This window comes from Opisthorchis viverrini (genome assembly GCF_000715545.1).
Source record: "Opisthorchis viverrini unplaced genomic scaffold opera_v5_2, whole genome shotgun sequence".
Lineage (NCBI taxonomy): Eukaryota > Metazoa > Platyhelminthes > Trematoda > Opisthorchiida > Opisthorchiidae > Opisthorchis > Opisthorchis viverrini.
Window position 1 is genome coordinate 569,751 of NW_008751658.1, and position 12,318 is coordinate 582,068.

Here is a 12,318-nt window from a genome sequence, read left to right on the forward strand (position 1 = left end):
TTCTGCAGTTTGGATTTTTTCAACTTTGGGGAGTATTCATACCGTTTTCCTCCACACATTGCAACATGCGTGTACATATATATGACTGAGTACGATTATATGGACGATTCGCAAATCTTTCTTGCTGTTCAGCATTCCAATTCACTTATCCTTATTCTCAAACGGCTGAGGTATTTTGTGGCTCATGTGATGTATCCTTGGAACTCGAACAACGAAAATCCGAATTTATGTACGAGAGTTCGATGACCACTGACGCGCTCAAATCGCCGATCAGCTCTCATGAGTGAAGTTGCCCCATATGATTGAAATTTCAGAGTTCCTAACTACATTCTATTCCCTCTTGATATCACGCCCCGTTTTCCAAAAACCTAGCTTTAAAATAATTGGCATTTTAGTGATTCCTAGGTCTATAAATTCCCATCAAACGTATCGACAAATTTCGTGTAAAATAATGATGAATATGGACCCTGTTTCATTATTTCGTAGATAGAATTTCCAGCAGACGTTGGTGCATTAGTATCATTTGGCATTATTTGACTTGTTTCATAGCCTGAGCTCTTTTCTGAAGGTTCGTTGCTACATTCGTTGCCTCCACACAATCTGAACTTTCTATTCATAGTATGTTCACTTACAGTGATCATTGTTTAAACTGATGACATATCACTACGGGCCACCTGATTTTCTCTTCACTACCGCATGCACTTCAATAGATTCTCACTGTCAGTAGATTTCTTGATGATTGTGGCAACATGTCAAATAATGACGAAGCCGTTCGCCTGAATTAAACTTCAGCTATCAAGTGCACGTCGTATCACCAAGATGTACCAGTTAGTATCCACATGTGGCTTCAGGTACCCATGTCATTGATACCCTATAGCCCTTTCCCATATGCTATATACCATCAAAACCACTGACTCTTGTCTTGACTGTGAACCTGTGAATCTTTCCTGTTATCTTGGCGAGATTCATTGATCGAAAAGAACCACTTATCGCCCATAAACCCATGGCCAGTCTTATCTCACCAATACTATAAAACTGAGACTTGAATGTACGTTAATACTGTTCTCCTATGGCAAAAGTAGAAGGCACAGGCAAGGTCAAGTAAGCTCACTAACGGCCGTCAACCGAAGCTTAAACTTGCGTTCACAAATTTTACAGACAAAACGACTTAAATGCTGTCTCCAGTTTTCATAAGAGGACGCGGCGGTAGGGTGCTATTGCAATATTAGGCGACAGTCTTTATCTCTAACCTGATCAGATAGGGAAGTCAAACTTACATTCGCTTAATATGCCGAAGTAAACTACTATGAGACATAAGACCACACCAAGTGCACAAATTTGCACTTATCTGTGACCGCAAAATCTAGAATTTGATTGCTGTGAAACGACAATGGAAAATTACCAGTCCACAATTTTGCCCAGACATATTTGTAAAACTGAAAAACGTTCCTGGACGGTTTGAAGAGGAACCATCCAAAATCGCCAATCAAAACTCTCCCTATGCGACGATTCTCCAACTTTGTTTTGCAGCTTTGGCGCCCCCCTTTGACACATTCCTTGGCTTTTTCATCAGTTACTTCAAGACATGATCATTCAACTCTTTAGTTCATTTCCAAATAACGAGGCCATGTTGATAAATGGGTCTGTTCTAAGACTGTACCACAAACTGTTTTATATACGGTAACTGTTTGTCTAAAACCAGTTGTTGTCTAAACCAGTTGTCCTTACATAGGGTAGGTAAGCTTTATTGTGAAATTGGAAGTATAGAGGTTATTTCAGTTTCTAACTCACTAGGCTGTGCGACTGTGTGACCAAAGGATCAGAAAACACTGAACTGATAGCGAAAACGAACCCCACCTGTATAGTTTACAAGCCACAACTGCAAACAAAAGCGCTCCAAATTGTTCCATGACAACGTTACCATAACTCAAGTAACAAAATGGTCAGACAGAGGTAGACTTACCTGTAACAAACGAGAGCCATATGAAAAAGGAAGCGATGAGCATAGCTTCTAGGAGAACTTGACCAGACGCCTTCTTCGTTTAGTTTTTCTTACACAATTTTTAACCCGATTCAGTCGACCAGTCAACAGCTGAATGAAAACCGTGACGCTGATTGGTCCACCGAGAAACAGCGGTCATCGCACGAACTGAATACTTTTGGAGTAACCTGTCCTGAACTGGACCAATCAGGGAAGAGCTAGCTTGATTAGCGATTTTCAGCAACCCAACTGGTGTCAGCTATCTATGTGTGGTGCGGCATTCTACAAAAGTACAGTACAATGTGATAAAAACGCAGTCGCCCATCCATACACGCTTATCAGGTCTAATATACGGGATGATTTTCGCGCCCAAGCCTATGATTCACATTCATCAGTATTAGATAGTGCCTTTACAACTGAGATCTCTTAGTTAGTCACAGAATGTATTCTAACAGGAAAACTAACTCATATCAAGGAGATTTCAATGCCTCTGTACCATTTTAATTATTGAAACCCAGGACAAGCGTCAAAAGGCCTAGGAAGGTCACTAGCAAAGCACGAAGGCATGCTGCCTAACGGAGTCAAGGAATTTTGAAAGGCTTTCGCCGCTCGTCAGGATTCTCTATCAAACAGAGTTTTGTATCGTGAAATAGCAGTGGGTTGTTTGGTTTTTCGCTTGATACGTATGTCGTACATGTGAGTCAGCGTCGATTGTTCAACGGAAATGGAGACCGACGCAGCCTCTGGCTTCCTCAAGGTGCACTTTTGAAGTCTTTCTATAGAAACGATGGTTATGGTATGCGGAGTTGTACTAGGAGAACCAGCTCCAAATGTAACGGGACTAAATGACAGCCAATCGAATAACCGTTTTTCGTTTATACAGATTTCATTGGTTGTTCTTCACTTCTCCTTGACAGATGAGTTGTATTCTTGGTATCACTTATGGCCGTTTGTACGCGACAGTGATCAATAGATCAGCAGGCTCGCACGTTCATTGACTTTTTCGGGTTTGGCCAAGCGCACCGGAGGATCAAGCGGCTAACCACACCGGGGTTCACAGTAATAAGAAGGCATTAAGGGACTGTGGTCCACAACAAGTTGTAACCTTGAGGAGTATGCACCGTGATCGGAATAAACGATGCGAGGCCTGTCCCTTCTCATCCAATACTGATGCAAGTTCTGAGGCTTTGATTCTTCGAGAAATTCCGACGAAATATATAGAATATAATTCTAAATCATCTGCTGCCTTGACGAGTTTACCGTCAAATTCATCGCTCTTCTGAGAATCCATACTTTTAACTTGACATAACAGCGGTAAACACTGAGCCTTGAACCAAGGCAACATCAATGTCCTTATCTCATGGGTATCTTTATTTTGCAGAATTATACCCCGACGTACACCGTTGCAACGCTGTACACAGACTCCATAGACACCATATTCGAACTTTACGAGCTGTGTATCCACACACACAATTCAGGTGAGAGGCGGTTACTTCAGCGAACTAAATTAAGCACATTCTATTTGGACCGCAGTGGGAGCCTACTGACAATCACAGCGGCTGAAGCCGTCACAAACCGATCTGGCTCATACTGCACCATAAAATTCGTCAGAAGCTCGCCCTTACCGTCAAAACACTGAAAAGACAGTGATGGAGCACACAACTGAACGCCAAAGCCACCAGCCGCCTAGAATAGCCCAAAAGTTTTGCTGGACTTGGAACAGTTCACTGAACAAGCAACTTCAATCTAACGTGCTATTAACTGTGTTCGTCAAAAACTTGTACATCTGAGAAAAGGATTCACGTCTCCCCACTCGTAAAAGAGACCTGATTGACAAAATTATAGAAATATCGCCACCTTAGATGATAAATACCGCTTTCATAAGAAGTGATGGAGGATATTCCAGTCCAAATCAACAGAAAAACCTAAGGCATTTGCCAGAGATGGCAGCCTCAGAAGACCCGATTTTAAACTTTCAGACACAATCTGAACTTCGGAGCTACTCTTTCTTACACATGCCTGAAATTCAAAGTCTCTAAATGATAGAATACCTCAGCCAACGACTCAGTCGCCTCTTTAGATGCTCCGTGTACTCCCCACGTCTGCATACGACATCAGATGTACAGCCCATATATGGAAGATAACAACCCAAGTACGTGCACAAGTTAAACAAGACGCTTTGGGATAGAAGTTTGTCTAGAACTGATGCAATCGTATTAGTGATAATGTAATACTTAAGTTTATGTAGGTGGTGAGGAATCTTGCGACTTGGTCGTTCACGAAGAATTACGACGTTGACTCACCTTGTCCTCACTTCTGTTTGACACGTCCAAGTGGATTTTTGGAAAATTTCCAAGTTACGACGCATCTTTTGATTTTTACTCAAAATACACAGACCACATCGTTCTTTAAGTTCACACTTCTGTGAGTCTCATGCATACAATAAACCAGACCAGATGGTGCACTGCCAAAATCTTCTCCACCTATTTGACAAAAACGGACAATAGCAAATTTCTGTAGACACCAGTTCCAAAACGGGACTTGGGTCAATATACCCCGGTGTTAGTTTTCTACAGAACAATCAAGGTAAGGATGAACTAATCATGGAAATCGATGGTGTGAAGAAATAGGCTCCACAACTGGAGAACACCTGGTGACATAGGCTAGAAGTTAGTCCCAAAACGTGAATCCATATTCTACCCAGAGGTCACTCCATCCATCTGTATGCGATAAGAGGCTTCGTGTGGATCATTTACCTTATGCGGTTGGATAACGAATGAATACAAATTCTTTTCGAAGTGCAGTTGGTAGAAGGTCCTGCGGTGCAATTATCTGCTAAAATGATGGGAACGTTCGTTTGGGATTGCACCTACTCAAAACTAAAACCTGTATCTCCCTACACAATCGGTTTATGAGAAGGGAGAACTAGTGGAGAGAACTTCAGCAAACTGGCCAGAAGGTAAGGTCGAGATGACAGAAATTCTATGTCGATCACAGAAAACAGCATTATAACTGTCACCGTACGGCTGATTTTGTGTAACGGGAACGTGGATGGACAAATGAAGCGGAGCATTTGCAACAGTCTTGTGGAATTTTTGTCATTTTTTACCTGAGAAAATCAAAGTCAACTCATAAAACGCTTAGAAATAGAAAAGTGCTATTTACGGTTAGTAGTTGGGTCCTACAAAGTATATTGTCTAGCCTATAGTCACGATGCAGTATCTGTGCCTATAATGAAGCGTTAAGCTCTCCTACAGAAACTGGTCATCTTTCATAAGACTTAATCAAACCGTAAAGTGGGGGAAGTCGAGCCATCCCCGTTTACTGGAGTTCAATTGGAGCAAAATAATATCAAGTTTCGTTCCATGTATAAGAAGCTCAAAAACTTGTGTCACTTGACAATCCGGCTAAATTTTCCAGTGTAGAATTCCTGCTCACCCTGAATTCGCATAAAGTTTGCACGTGCTGCAGGCGGTCGCATCTGACTATCATTCCAGGACCGCCTGGATACACTCCAATTGAAATGGCCCTGGGAATATTGAAGATACCGCTTTGAACTGTGCAGAACACTCGACAAGTCTATCTTTTATTTCTCCCTGTAACAAGTACAAATCAGGTGACGAAACAGGACAGCCAGCTGTCAATATGTATTTACGAATCCCTAACACCAACGAATACCACCGGGCAAGATGGCTGAGTGGTTAGACTGCGAATTCACTGGCCGAAAGTTTCATGGCTCGAATCCAACCTTCGCCTCTCGATTTCCCTGTCTAGGCTTGGACAACCTGGCATTATCTTGGCCCTCCTGTTTCCTTCGGATGGCATGGCAGCTAGGCACCGAAAGGGTGTTACAGCTGGACGATGTCGACAACCATCAGTGAGTACGTAAGCCCGATGTGTACCCTTTACCAGCTGGTATAGGGTATTTTCCCTGGAGATTATATAAGGGTGAAGGAAAGATAACGCAGAAGGATTTCAACAGAAAGTCTACAAAAACAAGGGACTCTGCTTGAACATCCAGAGCACTCTGTGAGTCGGTGTGATTAATGGCGCATTTGTGAAAGTCGACAGACGCAGGAGAAACAACCAGCAGTATCTTTGCATCACAATACTCTTGTATCCCTATGTCATCATCATTATCGTCATGGTCGTCAGCGTCTTGGTGATTATCGGCACCAGCACAGTCGTCATCATCGTCAGCATCTCAAGCACTGCCAATGCACTCAACATCATTGTGAGAACACGCGCTTAAGTGCTGCTAAAACATACCTACTGTACAGTGCTATCGCGCTAGTATACCAAAATATAGAACAACTATACGCTCACACCTTTGCTTTCTACAGGAAACTGACTGAAACCTAACCGGCGATTAAGAGCCATCTGACGATTTCGGTGACAATAAACTTACCGCTGGCAACTTTCAGTTAAATAGTTTCAAAAACGCTGACAAATCTACCGGCCAACCTGGGCAAACTGTGAAAATAAAAGAACGAAGGTCTCGAAAATGAGACTGGATGCAAAGAACCCACCAATTTCAGTTCAATATTTTTATTCGCTTTATTTTGGGTTTTCATACACTAGTGTGTCTGAAAGGATCATTCCTTTGAATGTTGAAGGATCATTCCTTTATGGATGACATTGTTGTCGGTGATTATTCATCATAGATCAAGCAAAACTACTTGTATGGCTTTACCGTAGACACCACCTCAAGGACTATGGGCAGAGGATATAGCTAACTGCTTTTTTATGGTTACTGCCAATTCTTACCAAGGATGGTGGGTTACTGAAGGCGGATCATGTGGGTGAATGATTGATCGGCTTTCGAGATACGGTTATGATGCTGTAGATGGAAACAGCATTCCCCTTGACGCTCTGTCCAGTTACATTTAAGGGTCCTGACTTCTGTACAACTGGCGAGTTCGAGTGGTCACTATGGGGAACAAGAATCAGGTTGCTCTTTGGCATCGACCAGTGACGGAGCCTCCATGGTCACATCCGAGTTAATGCTACCTAACACGCTGTACCATTGATTCATGTCGAAATCAAGCGTCGACGGGATGTTGTAATCAGCAGCCGTCTGTGCGGATGACTCGGCTGATTCCAGTTGACTGGGTACGGAATTCGGTTCTTTCTGGAATGAATCGGTGACGGTGGTGTTGAAGTCCCCTGACTGGACTGAAGAGATATGGCCCCAAGTTTTCGTAAGTTTATCATCTTGAGGATCGTTCGTTTGTTTATCAGCCAGATCAAAAGGTGTCATGGGTTCCAGCGAATTTCGATAGCCAGATGTGCAGATGTACGTTGTTGGAAAATAGACTGGCTGGCCAGACGATGACAGTTGCGACTGTGGGACAAAGTAGACTACTGGAGACCCACTGTAGCAAGCCTGTTTGGGCAATGCATTTTGGTTTTGGTAACAGTACTGGTAGTAGTACATTTGCGGAATCAGGGAATCGCCAAGAAGGGGCATTGACAGATAGTATGGGTTGTGCTGAACTCCGTTAGATGTGAGGGGTACCTCCTGAACTGAGGGATAAACGTGAGTGAATGGCACATTCGTTTGTTCTCTATTCTCTGTTTCGGATTCTCCACTTACTGTAAGGCTAGCATTGGGAGATACGGAGATATTTTCCGCAAGCTGATAAACATTGCTGGTGGAAGACTCTGAATTGTATGAAGATAGTTTCGAATCGTGACTAGGCGTTTCTGTGTTATGTGATCTGGGTAGACTGTCACATCTGGCGGGATCTGTCGATTCTGTGGTGGAAAGTACGCACATAGCTGGCTGTGCAAGTTCATTTGATTGTTGAGTACACAACAGGTTGGGTGACACATTTGTGGTAAACGACACATTGGAGCTGAAATTTGGTGGCACAATTAGGCTGCTTGAACCATAGGTACTTTGTGCCGTGTGTGGAAATGAGTTCCCTAGCCTGGAAAACGCATAGTTTGAGGTCATCAGTCCTATCGGGTTACTCATAACTAGAGTGGGTGTAGCAAACAGACCGGGAAGTATAGTCGGAGGTGATAACAAGGGAACTCCGGTTTGCTGAAAATCTGCGCTATTCAAACCCCCGGCGTTATGAGAAACGGTTGGTGAAGCAGGCTCCTTAGTGTTCATGCTACCGAGACGATCAATCCACCTTGAAAATACCAGTCGGTTATTCTCGTCCCGTTTAGCTTGACTTGTTCGCAGCCACTCTAGTAATTTTTCTCTTCCGGTCGTTCCGGAAGTCTTGCTGTTTGCACCGGAAATGGATTTTTCTGTGGTTGTCACAGTAACTTCTGCGGAAGAAGCAACCGGTTGTTTTGACTTTCCAGAAAATTTTGTGGTGACATTCGGGAAATCCGTTTCGTTGTGACGTTCGACTGTTCTGGATGCTATTGGTCCCGACCTGTGGCTGGGAATTCGCCCGGGTGATGTGTCCATTTCGTTCAGAATCTCAATCAATCGAGTAGAATGTTTTGGCACATCACCCCAGCAGCTGACTGAATCAAATGAGCGACCACCAAAAGTTGAATTCGGTTGCACTGGCCCGTCACCCATTGATATCATCTTATACTGAGCGTTACCTTCGGTCATAGATTTATTATTGTTGTTCTGTCTTCCATGAGCTGCCCGAGCACGAGGATCAGAAGATAACTTCATTTTTCAGGACGGTGTTTGCGTCAATGAAAGGTCACTTGCTGACTGGTCTCCTAATAGTTCATTGGACCACACTAAGCGATACTGTGAATCAAAACTGCTAGATATGATTAAGGGACCAAGTTCTACGCGTCCCAGAGTTGGCGTTTGAGATGTACACGGTGGTCGATAACTACTATTGATTATATTCGAATGTTGCGTTGAACTGTCAGGTAGAGTGTTCAGCAGTATGCTCGCTCGTTCAGATAAATTCCTGACCCCGGAACGTTATTTTAGGGTGACTTCTGTGGATCCACTCGTAGTGAATGCTCCGCTGCTTCTATCTTCATTTATCAACCCTGTATAAATTTCGGAAACTAAAATTTGCCATATCGAGTTAAAAAACAGTTATTGCCTCCGACAAACTCGTTGGTATCAATCTTATAGGGGAGGATATGGAAACCAGAAGGAAGTAGTCCCAGAAAGGGTTAGATCTATTAATCTATCAACCTAACTTTTCTCGGTCGTATTTTGTCTCCCCTGTGCCGACGTTTCTTTGTGCGGTTCAAGAACTGTCAGTAGTGATAAAATCCGAAGTGGAGATACACGTCGAATATAGTTACACGGGTTCTCCAGAGGAGTAAGTGAGTAGGAGTAATTTACTTAACTGAACGAAAAAAAGCCATTTTAACCCTGTAAATTTTATTATACATAACTACATATAAAGAAGTGAGTAGCACAGCAAGAAACGAGACAAGAGCAGTCCCACTGTGATGGAAATTCTTGTAATGAAATGTCTAACGTGAGAGAGTTTTCTGCTTTTCCAGTAAATTTATCGCACTGCTAGTGAGGCGGCGGGCCAAATACAGAAACCCAACTTCCATAACTACGCGGTTGTTGACATGTCTGTCGCCCCAAATGCGAAAGGATATCTACATGGGTGCCAAAATTTTACTGAATAACAATATCGGAAAAAGTCAAGCTGGACAGGAACACGACAGCCTTGGAATTAAGAAAACGCAACAAAGTTGTGAACGGACAATTAGTAAAATCGTCAGAATACAGACCGGTAACATTCTAACAGTATGGGGCACGACATATGAGCATGCCAAGGGTTTTCGTTCTCAAAAAAGAAAATGGCAGTCGAGCAACAGTTGTGTGTGGTTATTTCCACGGCCCAATTGAACCGCTGAATCCGGTCAAAGCCTGAAGCCTCTGCTCACTCATATTTGCGGAAATCATTCTTTGTCGTTTCTGCAGCAAACAAATGGCCAATCAACAGATCTAGTCATGTAATTTACCACCCTGTGCCTCATTCAATTTAGGGCAGCAAGATATGTTGGTCCCTGGAACTCGTCCTTAATTCTAAATAAGTTCAAAAAAATGTAATCAAGCACATTGCATCGCTCTTGAATAATGTTTGTCCAACAGCCTGCTAACGGCAGAAAGGTATAGTACTGAAGGTATAGTACTGAAGGGGATCCAAACTGAGCGACTACTGCCCATGTTTAGTGGGTCCAATAAGTCATTTGTGTAGAAGAAAACAGTCGGGTAAACTGTTGGAAATATCCCGCTCTGTAACTTAACAGCTGATTTTTCATTTTATATTAGATTTTCAAAGTTATTTCCGATCAATTTATAGAAACTCTCCTATTCCTCCAACTCTCTCTCTCTCTCTCTATCAACGTAAAACCTGCACTTGGAGTGACCGCTTACCGATTGTCTAGTCGGATGATACTTTAACACCGAACAGATACAGCCTGCCAAAATGAGTAAAGTGGAATTGATTGGTTCTCCCACGGAAAAAAATTTCCACATCGTGCATATCTGTGATAACTTCATTCCAGCAACGACCAACGTCCTCCGTAGAAGCCACACATGCATGTCCTCTAACTTGTGGACAATAAAGCTCTTCTACTGTGAAGTATTGAGCAAACTCCTTGAGTTTAGCAGAGAACTTTATGTAAATGTAAGCCGTATGGGAGCAGAGTCTAGATCGTGTTATTCCAGAACGACATACAGTCGAGGAATGAACATCACCATCACCAACTGCTGACGATGTGCTTCTGTTGCATAGGTGCTCAGCAGTTGGTTGACATCAGGTGACACAATGGTTCTCACTGCGTCTCAATCCACTACAGTGAGAAACAACCAGGCAGTCTGCATTATCATTACACTTTGGAGCTGCCTTTTCCTTCTCATCCTTAGGTCATATTCCATCGGGTTCACACCGTGTACAGGGCGCTCAGATGGAGCATTGTACTGCATTATCATTAAACTTTGGAGCTGCCTTTTCCTTCTCATCCTTAGGTCATATTCCATCGGGTTCACACCGTGTACAGGGCGCTCAGATGGAGCATTGTAGCATTACCCATCACGCGATGGTGTCCATCGGCGTAGTTGGACGTGACAGACCAATCGGCAGACGCCAGTCAGTCATACATATCAGTAACTCGACCACTGCGAGTTGCTGTGTAGGTAGACTGTTGGACAGATGTCTACGGGTATCCGGGTAAGTGTTATAGACTCAGATCCCAAACTTAGGACTTTATCAACGCTGATGGAGTTCACTGCTGGATCACCGGAAGTTCGTATTTGGTAGCTTCTAGATAGAGAAGATCTCATACGCCCAATAGCCATACTTCGATTTTTCGGTTCTGCATAAAACGTCACTCGATAGAGTATCTCAAGTACGGGTATGAACAGCTTATCGGCCTGAAACTGATTGGTAAAGGAAGACGGCACCTGAAAATCAGATGCGGAGTGGTAGATACAAGTACCGGTGTCTATTGGGCGAACGCCACATATGGCTGAGTGACGCGCCTATAGCGGGAATCTACACCGGTGATCAACAAGCCAGGAAGGAATGCATTTGAAAGACACTGGTGAAGAAATATAGGAAGCGTTGGCGATAGAAAGTTCCAAGTAATCCCCTTGCTGTTTGCGACAGGTTATGTCATCACACGGTAGCAGGTGGAGCATCACGGTACTGTTACTTGTGAAGTCTTGTCTGCAAATGGGCCAAACTGCTGCTTGGGCACCTGAACTTAGTCGGACGATTAAGGTTCTCAACAAAAGCCTCTGGCACAAAAGCCTGATCATAAGGTGGCGGCGGATGAGATAATATTACAGCGGTAGTATAAGTTTCTGGAAACAGTTTGACAGACTTGCTTCAACCATAAGCTGGAGGGAAAGCTTGTGAGGAGGACGAGCCATCAAACTTTTGGCCCAGTCCAAAAGCAATTTGTTCTCAACCATCGATCCATCACATAAAGCCAACATTCGAAAAGAGAACTCCAATAACCAATTTATAAATTTATATTTTTGATCAATATAAGCACGATACATGCCCATCCAGGAGTTGATCTTCAGATGTCGTTGGCAAAAGAAGTATCAGCTTCATTGTGACCACAATTAAAGTATTTACAAATCGAAACAATTGTTCAAGCCATAAGATAAAAAGTATAAGTTGCACAATCTCAGTGTCTCTTCTCGAGGGACATTCCTACCTCAAGGAGCAATGCTTCTTATTCGTCCTCTGCATTGGCGGAATAATGTGAACTCTTTTGGGGATTTCACTGATAAACCCGCGTGAGCTTCGGAGAGTTTATTTGGGATTGAATCTAGGAACTTTACTGAACTTACTGGACGGTCTCTTGGACATAATTGTGGCGTAATTCAAGCGAGAATTCAACCTTGTTATTTATTCAGT

General features: G+C 43.1%; 3 protein-coding genes across 3 annotated transcripts in view; 1 reads left to right on the forward strand and 2 right to left on the reverse strand.

Annotated features, from left to right (window-relative positions):
- T265_00180 (hypothetical protein) overlaps positions 1-4,349 on the reverse strand; it is a gene marked incomplete at both ends in the record, with an annotated part of 40,687 nt that extends 36,338 nt beyond the window's left edge. Inside the window, one exon of the mRNA XM_009163888.1 lies at positions 4,285-4,349. Within this exon, the coding sequence (XP_009162152.1) occupies positions 4,285-4,349 (65 nt within the window). The remainder of the gene's footprint in view (positions 1-4,284) is intronic.
- Positions 1-12,318, forward strand: part of T265_00181 (hypothetical protein) — a gene marked incomplete at both ends in the record, with an annotated part of 57,172 nt that overhangs the window by 41,751 nt on the left and 3,103 nt on the right. Inside the window, 2 exons of the mRNA XM_009163889.1 lie at positions 3,363-3,459; positions 10,917-11,118. Of these exons, the coding sequence (XP_009162153.1) occupies positions 3,363-3,459; positions 10,917-11,118 (299 nt within the window). The remainder of the gene's footprint in view (positions 1-3,362; positions 3,460-10,916; positions 11,119-12,318) is intronic.
- T265_12468 (hypothetical protein) lies at positions 6,915-8,630 on the reverse strand (the record flags this gene model as incomplete). The annotated part of the gene is made up of 1 exon (XM_009163992.1): positions 6,915-8,630. A coding segment is annotated over one exon (1,716 nt), but the record flags the coding sequence as incomplete, so codon positions are not given.